Source organism: Crinia signifera, chromosome 7 (genome assembly GCF_055691185.1).
Source record: "Crinia signifera chromosome 7, ASM5569118v1, whole genome shotgun sequence".
NCBI classification, from domain to species: Eukaryota; Metazoa; Chordata; class Amphibia; order Anura; family Myobatrachidae; genus Crinia; species Crinia signifera.
In genome coordinates this window covers 19,102,364-19,116,329 of record NC_139223.1, presented here as the reverse complement: position 1 = coordinate 19,116,329, position 13,966 = coordinate 19,102,364, and the positions used below count along the sequence as shown (strand labels likewise).

At 48.7% G+C, this 13,966-nt stretch overlaps 1 protein-coding gene across 1 annotated transcript in view; it reads left to right on the top strand.

Moving 5' to 3' along the window:
* Positions 1-10,791, top strand: part of LOC146021400 (uncharacterized) — a 43,629-nt gene extending 32,838 nt beyond the window's left edge. Inside the window, exon 4 of the mRNA XM_083155186.1 lies at positions 9,991-10,791. Within this exon, the coding sequence (XP_083011312.1) occupies positions 9,991-10,328 (338 nt within the window). The 3' untranslated portion in view covers positions 10,329-10,791. The remainder of the gene's footprint in view (positions 1-9,990) is intronic.
* Positions 10,792-13,966: the final 3,175 nt, after the last annotated feature.

Genomic DNA, 13,966 nt, shown 5'->3' with positions numbered 1-13,966 from the left:
GTAACGGACAGAGGCCCTCTTCAGGTTGAAGTGCACTTTTCTCCAAATTTGTGAAAAGTGTTTTAGGGCTGCGGTAGCTGCTGGGACTTCGGTTGTTGCTAAAGCCTCAAAACTGGGTGGTCTAGGATGTTGGCCATAGACAATGTAGAAGGGAGAGTGACCTGTAGAAGAATGGTACCTGTAGTTGTGGGCAAACTCAGCCCAGGGGAGTAGTTTGCTGGGACTTTGGTTGTTGCTAAAGCCTCAAAACTGGGTGGTCTAGGATGTTGGCCATAGACAATGTAGAAGGGAGAGTGACCTGTAGAAGAATGGTACCTGTAGTTGTGGGCAAACTCAGCCCAGGGGAGTAGTTTGGGCCAATCATCCTGGGAAGACGAGCCATACAGCCTCAGGAAGGTCTCAAGGTCTTGATTGACTCTCTCCGTCTGGCCATTGGACTGTGGGTGATAGGCTGACAAAAACTTCAGTTTTACTTGAAGGGCTGAAGACAGTGCCCTCCAAAAGCGTGCCACAATTTGCACTCCACGATCGGAGACAATTTCCGTAGGCAGGCCATGGCTCTTGAAGATGTGCTGTATGAACAGCTGCGCCAAGCTAGGAGCAGAGGGTAACCCGGAGAGGGGTATGAATGGGACCATCTTCGAAAAATGGTCAACTACCACCCAGACAGTGTTGTATTCTTGGGACTTAGGTAACTCTGTGATAAAGTCCATTGAGATGTGCGTCTATGGAAGCATCGGGATAGACAAGGGACGAAGCTTTCCAGCATGAATTTGACGGGAAGTTTTATGTTGTGCGCATACAGGACATGATGCCACAAACTATTTGACGTCCTTTCTGATCTGGGGCCACCAGTAAGACCGTTGGAGGATCTCGAGAGTACCCTGGACCCCAGGGTGTCCGGAAAATAAGGACTTGTGAGCCCAGGACAGCAGTCTTTGGTGAAGCTCAGGAGGCACAAGGGTTTTGCCAGGAGGGGGCACAGGAGAAATTTGCGTAGGAGCAAATGCGATGAGGTCAATGATGGGATGACTTTCTGGTACTAGTGGATCCTCTTCCATGGAGCGGGATAAGGCGTCAGCCTTCACGTTCTGGGTACCAGGACGATACAGAATTTTTAAAGAAAATCTGGAGAAGAATAAGGACCACCGGGCCTGACGAGGATTCATACACTGGGCAAATTGCAGGTACAGGAGGTTCTTGTGATTTAGTGTATATAGTAACTGGAAACTTGGCTCCTTCCAGGAGATACCTCCATTCCTCGAGTGCCAATTTAATGGCGAGTAACTCCCGATCGCCTATGGAATAATTTCTCTCTGCCGGTAAGAATTTACGTGAGAAGAATCCGCTGGGATGCTGCTTCTCATCCTCGGATGTCTGGGATAACACTGCTCCTACCCCAATATTTGAGGCATCGACCTCTAGGAAAAAAGGTCGTTCCATATCGGGCTGGGATAGGATAGGTGCAGAGATGAAGGACTGCTTCAGCAACTGGAATGCAGATGTAGCCTCCGGGGATCAGACAGACGGGTTGGCTCCCTTGCGGGTGAGGGCAGTGATGGGGGCGATCAGGGTAGAAAAACCTCTGATGAATTTCCGGTAATAGTTGGCGAAGCCGATAAAGCTGTACTGCTTTCAACGTGGTGGGTTGAGACCACCCAGTTATGGCTTCCAACTTCTCGGGATCCATGCTCAGTTGTGACCCGGAAATTATGTATCCTAGGAACGGGACAGAGGAGACCTCGAATGTACATTTGGAGATTTTGCCATAAAGTCGGTTTTGTCTGAGACGGTGGAGCACCTCCTTGACTTGAGAACGATGGGAATGCAGATCTCTGGAGAAGATTAAAATGTCGTCCAAATAAACCACGAGACAGACGTACAGCATATCCCTGAAAATTTCATTGACAAATTGTTGAAAGACTGCTGGGGCATTGCAAAGGCCGAAGGGCATCACTAAATATTCGTAGTGGCCATCTCTCGTATTGAACGCAGTCTTCCACTCGTCTACCTTGCGGATTCGTATCAGGTTGTACGCCCCACGGAGGTCCAGTTTGGTAAAGACAGTGGCGCCTTTCACCCGATCGAATAACTCTGTAATTAATGGGAGCGGATAGCTGTTTTTGATTGTGATGTTATTCAGCCCTCTGTAATCAATACATGGTCGCAGACCACCATCTTTTTTTTTGTTTACAAAAAAGAATCCTGCGCCAGCTGGGGATTTTGAGGGTCTGATGAACCCTTTCTGCAAGTTCTCTTGAATATATGCCGACATGGCTTGAGTCTCGGGGACCGATAATGGGTACGTACGTCCTTTGGGAGGAGTCTTCCCGGGGAGAAGGTCAATTGGACAATCCCACTGACGGTGGGGCGGCAGTGTGTCGGCAGATTGTTCGCAAAACACATCAGCAAAGTCTCTGTAGACCTCAGGGAGACCAGGCAAAGAGGTGGCGGAGGCAGAGCGCACAGGTAACACAGGACTAATGCAGTACTGGTGGCAATGGGGACTCCATTGTTCCAGTTGCAGGAGCGACCAGTTGATGCTAGGGTTATGGAGCCTCAGCCATGGAAGGCCCAGCACAATGTCATAGGACGCCTTGGGAATGACGAGGAATTCGATCAGCTCCTGATGCAATGTAACCACTTTCAGATGAACAGGTCTGGTACGAGAGCGAACTTCACTGCCTGGAATTTTACTGCCATCTACTGCTGTGACAGAGAGGTGAGGATGTAAAGACATCACGGGAATTTGCAACTTGGTGACAAGGTGTTGAGAAATGAAATTCCCTGCTGACCCGGAGTCGACCAGGGCGGAGCTTGATCTAGGTCCAGCAGGGGTCTCCAGAGACACTGGAAGGGTAAAGTCGGTACAGGGAGGAGACTTTGAAACACGACCTAACCTAACTCCTCCGTTACAGGTTAGGCCTTGGAGTTTCCCGACCGCTCGGGACAATCATTGATGAAGTGACTGGGAGCAGCACAGTAGAGGCACAGTTTATTGCGCTGCCGACGGGAAGGTTCCTCAGGAGTCAGGCGTGATCTACCTATTTGCATTGGTTCTTCACTCGCAGGGGACTCTGAACGTACTCGGGGAGTAAACTTGGGAATTAACTTCTTTTGTCTCTCCTGACCCCTTTCTCTGAGGCGGAGATCAATCTTCACACATAATGAGATCAAGTCTTCCAAAGAATCAGGAAGATCGTGGGTTGCCAATTCGTCTTTAATGCGATCTGACACTCCCAACCAGAACGCGGCTGTCAGGGCTTCATTATTCCATTGTAACTCAGATGCCAAAGTCTGGAACTGGATCACATATTGTCCCATGGATCGGGACCCTTGTTTGACCTGTAGTAGATCTGTGGATGCTGAAGCGGAGCGTCCTGGTACATCAAATATACGGCGAAAAGTCTGAATTAATCTGTCATAATCTGACAACAGAGGATCTCTCCCACAGAGGTGATACCCAATTGAGGGCGGAGCCAGTTAGCAAGGAAACAATGTAGGCTATCTTGATTCTGGCGGTAGGAGTTCGAACTGGATCTGACACTGGTTGATAAACCCTCTGCAGTGTTTCGGATCGCCGTCATATTTGCTGGGGACTGGTAGCTGAAGACGAGAAGACAAAGCAGCTGGTGGTGAAATGTTCCCCTGAGCAGTTGACACAGGAGTCGGCAATGACTGCTGCAATGTGTCCAATCGATTGGATACCTCTTGGCGGAACTTTATCTCTCGCTGCTGAGTGGCTTCTTGAGTCTCTATCCGAGCGGTGACATTCTGGATGACCGCTGATCCCACACTGGGGTCTTGAGCCGAGTCCATCGGTCTTGAACAAACTGTCAGCGCAGGGGTCTTTTGTGTTCCCGGCTGTGACCGTGGTGGACCAGTGGAGGGCGCTGGGTAGCAAAATGCAGAAGGCTTGATACAGAACATACACAGGAGGATCAGGGCACAGCGAACCAGAGTGTTGGCGGAGACCAGGAACAGGGGTGCGGAGTCTAACCTGCCAGCGGTATTCACCAGGGAGCCCCGCAAGGAGCTTTGGACTTAGCTGCGTCTGACAGGCAGGTCACGGACCCCTGCCCTGGTCCTCTGGATGCAAGCTGGGGCGAGAATACTTGAGCTTGGGAAGGAGCTTTGAGAGCTCAGCGAGGAGGACGCAATCTGGGAATTGCAGGAGATGTCGACCAATGGTGTCGACCGTGGTGCCGACAGCTGGTGAGAGACTCAGGGGATATGCTGGAGCAATAGGACGGAGATGGTAAGTCACTATAATACACAGCAGGGGGATGTCAACCCTGGAGTCGACGGAGCCTGTCGGCAGTTCAGGACAAGGTGGTAAATGTCACTGATGGCTTGGAAGCCAATGATGGTAATCAGCGGAGCACCGGTTACTCGACTGCAGAGGTGGAATGGCAGGAGTCTTCTGGAGATGGACAGAACCAGGTAAGTATCGCAGGTGCAGGTGACGCTGGAACGAGACACAGGGGAGCCTGGAGATCTCGGAGTCATGGGAGCTTTCTCTGACACAGGAGAACACTGGGAACAGATAAGCAATTGTTCAAGACAAGGAAGGAAGGGCGCAGGACAGATTTATCCCCCTTGCCTGTCTGTGATTGGCTGCCAGCCGCAGCACCAATCAACACTGGGGAATGGAGCACACGCCTTGACTCAGGTACAGGTGTGCAGGTCAGAGGTTGAGCAGATGGTCAGCGGGGATTGGTCTGGATGGTCAGCTGACTGTGAGTGTCATGGCGGCGCCCATGCTGCTCGGGAGTGGCGTGAACCCGGCAGGGGACAATGCCATCGGCCCGCGGGGACACTGGGGACATCACGCCACATATCGGATGCCAATGCGGATGACAGACCTCCCATGCAACACAGACCATCGAGAGGGTCATGACCGATGTTTCCGATGGTGAGATCTGCGGTTTGTGACAGGTGCACCGGCGGGATGCAGATGTGCTAAGATACTTGCGGGGTAGACAATATGTCAGCATCTTTTATGTGGTCACCTAAAGTTACCACACCATATACCCCTTATACAAATCATGCAACACAATAGTAACCCCTTATACTGTACTTGCCTCTTACACATTATGCCACATGGAATGAGCCAAAATTCACACCAATTGAGCCAAAACTCACACTATGGCACACAGATTGAGTCAAAATTCACGTTATGCCACACAGATTAAGGCAAAATTCACATTTTGCCACATGGATTGAGCTAAAATGCACACTATAACAGGCATGTCCAAAAAGTGGCCCTCCTGCTGTTGTGAAACTACACGTCCCAGCATGCCTTGACATAGTTTTAGCATTCCCTAATAGCAAAACTGTGGCAATGCATGGTGGGACTTTTAGTTTCACAATAGCTGGAGGGCCATATTTTGGACATGCCTGGACGATACCAAACAGATTGAGCAATAATGCACAATATACTTCATGAATAGGGACATTGCATGCCAAAGGCGCGCATTAAAAATTTACACCATAATGCCCATTACATGTTAAGCCACACGCCATAATGTCCATTACGTATAATGCCAAACACCATAATGCCTATTAAAAATGATGCTACATAAGTGTTGCTTACCTACATGTTCATTGCCAGGGGTTCCATGTTCATTGCCAGGGGTTCGATGCTCATTGCGAGGGGTTCCATGTTCGTTGCCATGTGGGATTAAATGCTCATTGCCAAGGGGGAATACATGCTCGTGGTAACTGGGGGACAGCCACCGCCAGGCAGAAATGACAGCCATTGACAGCAGGGCCAGATTAAAGCAGGGGCAAAAGGGGTCAGTACCCATGGGCCCCCTCTAGCTAGGGGCCCCCTGTGGTTGGCATGTATTTTTAACAAAAACATTATTATTATTATTATTTTGCTAAAGGTTTTGTGCATGGGTGGGGTAGTGCTGCAGCTTCACCTATCTGACAATGTGACAATAATTAATGGTGCTGAGCATCGGGAGCTGAGGCATACTGATTGCACAAGTGTGCAGTGCATTACTGGGAGTTGGCTAAGCCCCATGATACTTTGCACAAGAGGGCAGAGGCTGAGAGGTTTATGCTGAGGTCTGAGTGGTGGAGCTCATTACATGCTTCTCAGGCCTATGGAGGACAGAAGCAGCAGCCTAGTCATGGGAGGGTTTTTAATCAGAGGCGGCACTGACACTTTGAGATCTCCTACAGTCCTACAGAGTAAGCAGTTACCCATTGACCAAGTTTATACTGTCTTTACCCTGTGTTTTGACAGTATAATATTCTCTCATGCAGTTTGTGGCAGTAATGACAAGTGCAAGGGGGTCCACCTGTCTAAAGCGCCCCGGGTCCCCCGAAGGCTTAATATGATACTGATTGACAGCCGGGCAGAGAGCAGGGGGCTGCCCGGCTGTATTCAGAGCACTGCATGTCCCGGCTATTTGAAATAATACCCCTTTCACACCAGAAAATGCAGGGACATACCAGGGAATATGGTCCCAGGGTCATGCCGGGACATTCTCGGACTGGCCCCTTTTACACCAGCCTAGTCCCTGCATTTTCTGGTGTGAGGGGGAGAGAAAACCACCCCCGCCCCCCTTTAAACAAACAGCTATATCTTTGGAACCAACTGACCCATTTACATGTAGCCTTCAAATGATTTTGGTCCTGTGAAACTGGGCCGTTTGGCTCCAGAGAAATCTGAACAGCCATGAAATTACATTTCAGAAATGAAAAAAAAAAAAAAAATTGGTTTACCCACAATATCTCTAGAACCAATGTACCCATATGGACCAGGTATCAGATTGAAGGCCTAGCGATTTGGGTTAGACTGAGATCAACCTCGAGCTTCTGTGATGCCAGAGTGGGAACTGGACAACATTCCAGGTTTGCCTGGCGGTATCTCTGGTTCCCGGGGGGGCTAGCAACATGGGGCTGGGCTCGTTAGAAAGCCCTGGCCCTCAGCTACAAAATGGGCCTATTTGTAGAGTGGGCCTGGAGCTGTAAGCTCCATTAGGCCCATTGTTAATCCGGCCCTGCTGGGCATATCACTGGCCCTGGGCATAGTACTGCCCTGGGCATATCACTGGCCCTGGGCATATTATTAATGGAGCCTGTACCAAGTCCACTAGTTTGATATAAGGGCTCATGATAGATCTGATCCCAAAAGCACAAAACGACGCCATTTGCTAATTTACTCCAATATATCAAGGCCTAAGCGGTAGCCGTAGAGACACAGAGACCCCCCTCAGGGACCCTCCTCTACTCTCCCCCCCCCCCCCCCCCTTAAAAAAAAGGCTCCTGGGGAGACCATATGAAGTATGGTGCTAGTTTTAGCACTATTATTACGTTACAGTGGCATGGCTAAAGTATAATGCCCATCCGGGTAAAAATATATACATGCCTGTAATGCCCATCTGGGTAACAATATATTCATGCCTGTAATGCCCATCTGGGTAACAATATATTCATGCCTGTAATGCCCATCTGGGTAACAATATATACATGCCTGCAGTCTCGCTGTAAACCATTGACGGCCCGCGCATCTATTGCAACAATTGATGGATACCTGCCCTATCGCCATTGGTAATAAATAACTATCGATGGTAGACAGTCCGATGGCCATCCTACTGCACAGCCACTGACTGTGCTAATGCTCGGATGAGCGAATCAATCTGAATGACCTCCTATGTTGCCATGCAAGGGAGCAAATACATTTATATTGTTTCTCTGTAGGGTAAATCAGTGGGGTAACTAGAAACTTGCACACCCTGCCAAAAAAGTCCCCCATCCCCATTCATTATTCTTTTACCTACATGCTCGTAATCAGGGGTTTCTTGATAGTTGCCAGGGGTTTCATGCTCTTTGCCGTTTCACTCTTGTTGCCAGGTGTTTTTTTGCCTGTTGCCAGGGTTACATGCTCGCTGACAGGGGTTATATATTTAATAATTATTATCAGTTATCAGCACATATATTCCGCAGCGCTTTACAGAGAATATTTGTCCATTCACATCAGTCCCTGCCCCAGTGGCCCTTACAATCTAATATTCCCTACCACATGTACACGCACACACAGACATTCTAGGGTAAATTTTTTGGGAGCCAATTACCCTACCAGTATATTTTTGGATTGTGGGAGGAAACCAGAGTACCCGGAGGAAACCCACGCAAGTACGGGGAGAATATACAAACTCCGTCCAGTGAGGGCCATGGCGGGAATCAAACCCATGACCTCAGTGCTGTGAGGCACTAACCATTACACCGTCAGTACTGCCCTGGGGTTACTTACTTGTTGCTCTGTTCCATGCTCATTGCCAGTGGTTACTTGCTCATTGGCAGGAGTTTAGTGCTCACAATGGGCTAGAGGTCCAATAGGATCTCTAGCTTCTGTCTACTCCAAGGCGGCAGCCATTTTTGGAGGGATGCAATGGAGGCGCTAGTTTCCGGGCTCCTAGCCAAGAAGGGGCACTTTCATGTACAGCAGCACCTGTGTGGTTCCAAGTGTGACTGCTGCTCATCCAACAGAGCTCTGTGACTCACCCGCTGTTGCTACATTATGTAGTTAATCATCTCTGTCCCAGGAGCCCTGCTAACACACGCAATAGGTGACAGGACAACTTCTGCCCTGTACCACTCAGCCTGCGCTGCAGCAAGTAATGGTTCACCCAACACTGCTGCTGGACTGTGAGATGGGACTAACCAGTAAATGCTGACACACACACCAGGCTTAACTACTTTGAGACTCCTCTCTGGGAGAGGCCCAGAGGGGTGACTATCAGCTGCACTTCAGGGAGCGGGGCCTGATCTCGATGTCATCAAGCTAAAATTATGCAATTTGCATCGTTTTAGCCCCACTCCCTCCCCGAAAAGCCAATGAATGCCAAAGCTGGGGAGGGGTCCGGCAGAATGCATACCCTACAACTGTACTGTTTTTAACGGTCTGGACCTAAAAACGCCAGTACCGATTGTACCGGTTTCTGAGGGATTTTGGAAGTTGTAGTTCAGGACAACACGACTGGGAGCGGCCGGCCTGGACTACATCTCCCAGGGTACACGGCGGGGGGATGCGGCAGGCTTGCCTTCCTCCTGCTCAAGGATAGCCTGCGGTTGGGGGACGTCACAGTTTAGCTGTGGGCAGACTACTAGTTCCAGCAGGCTGTGAGCAGCCAATCTGCAGTGACTGGCACAAGCCGCCGCCGGGATCAAGAATGGGTGGCATGACTTCACCAGCAGGGGGCCTAAAGTGCCCTGCCAGATCCCGCACAGCTGACGGGACTTCCAGAAGTATAGGGACATTCCTGCCCAGTGCCTACATCAGGAACCCTCAGGCAGGGACAAACGGTACTTATGTAATATCTGGGCTCCCGTTTTTCTTATGAGACCGCATCCCCTCGCGGGGCTCGCTGCGCTCGCCACGCTTCGGGCACGGTGGCTCGCTGCGCTCGCCACACTATATAAAATCAACTCCATGCGTAGTTGGATAGTAGGGGTATGAAAAAATGGGATGCATTTAACATGGGAGCCCAGATAATACATAAGTACCGGACAAACTTTTAAACAAACTGGATAGTTACCTCACCTCTTTTACCCAGGACCACGCCCCTATCTATGGCCACAACCCCAGTACCGATTTTGGCGTCGGAGATGTTGGAGGGTATGAGAATGTGCAACCCCCACACACATAATATTTGTTTTCACTTTTTTCTTCAAGAGGGGGCACCAAACTCCAGCATGCCTCCGGTCAACTGGGATGAACCTGCTGCCTTTTACATGTAGCTCACACGTTAGACCACTTTATTTTTACGACAATTTAGATTTCAGTTTGAAGGACCCCCCCCCCCAAATCTAACTCTCTCTGCACCTGTTGCATCTGCCCCACCTGCAGTGCGCATGGTTTGGCCCATTTGTGTGCCTTTTACCTTTGTAACACAGTTTAATCAGGCCCCAGGCCCAGAATCCACTTGATTCTCAGAATCTCATTTACTAACAATATATGTTCTGGTTGTGCAGGTTTCCACCCCATTGTGGTGATCACTAGATGTTCCGCGGATCAGAGGGAGCTGGTCTGGAACAAGTTTGGAGAGATCGGTACAATGAGAAGACACTGTCTGGAGAACTACACCGAGAACAGCCACCAACGCTCAGAAGAGAAGGACAGAAATATTTTGGATTTCCTCCACATCTGCATGAATGAGGCTGAGTGGGCACTTCGCAATCGGCTGGGCCAGGATCGTCAGACAACGTTTGTTAGACAGGCTGTAGATCAGGTTCGACAGGAAACAGAGCTGATGACACTAGAGAAAACCAAGGCAGAAAGTGGGACCGGTAGGAAGTGTGTGACTTTCTGATCTCATACATACATAAACAAGATCAAAGAGACCTGATCACTTCTGAGCAAATGTGCAGCATCCAGCAAACAGGCAGACGCCGCCCGCTATAGTGAAATCTCACCTTGTGCATTAATCTGCTCGCTTGGTGAATAGATGTGTGCGGAAAGTGAAGAATTCGCAGCAGAGGGCATATGTCCAAAACCCTTCACCAGATGCTCCCCATCCACTGATATCTCCACTGATCACCAGTCATTGAAGGCTCGTCGTGGCCAGAAACTCGTCAGCTGCGATGGATACAGGTATATCCAGCCTGGAGCCAGGGCCGTCACTAGCAATGTTGGGGCCCGTGACTGACCTTCAGCCCGGGCCCCCAGCGGCACCCTCCCCCCTGCCTCGCACCCAGCCTCCCCCCCAATTACTATTACTTACCAGCAGTGGCGCAGCAGCATCTTCTCCCTCGGGGACTCAGAGCACTCACTGCACAGTGCAGCCTGCAGAGCGCCGAGCCCCTCGGTATCCTTGGCTCGGCACTCTGCAGGCTGCACTGTGTATTGTGCGCGCCTGGCCGCCGCCCGCCGGGTGGGGGGATGGTACTTGTGTATTATCACGGCACCCAGATTTGCTACGTACGCTAACGTAGTGAAATCGCATCGCATTGCATCAGATTATTGTATGTGAATACAATACAAAAATCGTATCCAATATAAAATCGGGTCCGATATCAGATCCGATATATCAGATCCGATTTTACATGGTTTTATGGCATTTAATGTACTGTACAATGAGATGACATACAATGTAATTTATTAACGTGATTTACGCACCCCCCCACTATCCACTCCGAAGCGTGGTGAGCGGCGGCGGAACGCGTCCTCCCGACCTTTTCATACCCCCGCTATCCACGTTGGCGTGGAGTAGATTTTATATAGTGTGGTGAGTGCAGCGAGCCACCGAGCCCCGCGAGGAGACGCATAATACATGTAAGTTAATCCTCATCCCCTCGCGGGGCTTGCTATACTCGCCACACTTCGGGCTTGGTGGCTCGCCACACTATTTAGAATAAACTCCACGCCGACGTGGATAGTGGGGGTATGAAAAGGTCGGGAGGACGCGGGCTGCGCTTGCCACACTTCGGGGTGGCGTGGATAGTGGGGGGGGGGGCGTAAATCACATTAATAAATAACATTGTATGTCATCTCATTGTACAGTACATTAAATGCCATAAAACCATGTAAAATCGGATCCGATATCGGACCCTATTTTATATCGGATACGATTTTTTAAATGTATTCACTGACAGAGAACAGTGAATAAATTACATAGGAAAATCGCATGCCATACAATAATCTGATGCGATTTTCTTACGCAGAATAGCCCACTAAGCTATTTGCTTAGTGGGCGCCGTGCTAATACACAAGTACCGGGGGGGGGGGGGGGGGGATTTGTGTGGGTGCGAGGGGGGTGGTGCCGTGCCACTGTTAGCAGCTGCCCGGGCCCCTCCAGAGGCCGGGGCCCAGGACAGCTGTACCTCTGGCACCCCCCTGTCGGCGGCCCTGCCTGGAGCTGACATCACACACCCTCTCCATAAAATTCTTGGGCACCCCTAGTGTTTTCGCCACCACTCCCAGAGTTTCTTCTGTCACACCTGCGTTTTCCTTAGCACTCCCACTATACAACAGTTACCGCCCTCAGACCCCGGCTTCCTGTCAGTCACCTGGCAACCAGCCAGCAAAGTAAAACAGTAGCAGGATTCCTTCTGTAGAAGGCGCCGCACATGAATATAAGCGGTACACATGCGCAGTGTATCTATAAGCAGCCGCTGTGCAAATTGTCAGGTCTGAATCGGGCCCAATAACACCATATACGACTTTCTTTCCTTCCACCTCCAGACAGAATGGAGATCATGGCTGTTCTGTAGGGGTCGGGGGTTCGCTTACCCCACGCCAGCCCAATGTACAACACACAAGTCACTCAGAAATAGCAGAGACGCTCATAGGGCCTTATTCTGGTTGACTCTTTGGAAATGCGCGTTCGTTCATGACCGAACACAACGCACGGTGGATATTCTAAGAACACACGCCCACAGGTCGTCCGCATCCGTTCGTGGGGACTTTCTAAGAAGAAGGAGTGTCTTCGGACTGCATTCACACGTCCGTGTGCAGTCAGATCTCACAGTCTGCACGGTCTTACTGCATCCGAACGGACGGGAATCTGACCGTACGCACCGAGTTGGTGTATTTGCGCAAACCTCAGTAATCTATTCGGAAGTCATGCTTCATCAACATGACACATTTATCCAATTAGCCAACCTCATAACACAGATTATTTTTAAATGTAATCAATCAATTACTTCCTAATTGACACTTAACCACATTACTTGCACTTAGATTAACCCTTACATCATGCTAGTGTTATTACTTCATTGTTGCCCCTTTACCTGTGTTTTATGTATGCATACTATATATTCATTGCAAGGCAAATGCAATCAATCTAAATTGTCATTAACACATAATAAATGTCACTTAACTACAGTTTAAAACACAGTACGTGTGTGTGTACATCATTATGCATATTGGCTAATGTTATTTTTATTAATAATTATTGAATTTTGTGTCATGCAATGAATTGCTCACTATAATAAAGGTACTGTAGATCGCTGTGCAAACACACACATACACTCCAATACACGTCCCACACCATTTATTCATTACCCTTCACTTTATTACACTGTATGCAAACACACATCTATATACAGTATCTACCTTTTGCAAGTGCCATAAATATATAACACCATTTATACATACTGTTAAATTTTGCAAAAACACACAGACAACTTTTAACTGTCATCAGCTGTTTATTACAATAAAATAAAATGAAATTAAATAGGAAGGTCCGTTAGGTCCTGGACATCCTGTGCCAACATCAGGAGGTGCTGCCTCATCCTGGCAAGAGTCCCTCAGACGCCCTCGTGGACTTGTCTCTGGTAATCTGACGGCTGGTTAAAGGGGGTTCAACATTACTATTGATATTCATGTATACATTTTATATTGTGATACATGAAATATGTCAAAATGACCTACAGCATCAAAAAAGCAGTAGTCTAACTACTATGATGGCACACAGTGGTTTACTGTATTAAATCTGTTACTTATACCAGAAATTTACAATGTATGTTTAAAAAGGACACCTAGACTTGAACCTCTCAAACTTGACAAGCCTTACCAGTCAGCAATGTACTGTAAAGCTACTAACATTATGAGTACTGACCTTTTTTCATAAATATTATATATACACTATGTCAATGCAATGTGGTTAAGTTGTGGCTCTCATTCCCGTCCTTTCCTTAATCCATACTAACCTATTTGTGATGTTGTTGCTGCTGGTGAAGGCGAATAGCATCAAGGTTTTTAAATTTTGAACCAACAGCCTAATGGATACATTATGGCCTTGGTTAATATTGTTGTTTTCTGCCCATACCCAGGATTACAATTGTCTATAGACAAACCATTTTTTAACCATGTCCCCCATACTCAATTTATGGCATAATCCATAGTGTAGTTACAAATACATAACACATACCGCTAATCAAGTACACGAGGCATAATGTATACTTACCACTTTCTTCCACCTCTGCTCCCAATTCTCCACCCTGGTCG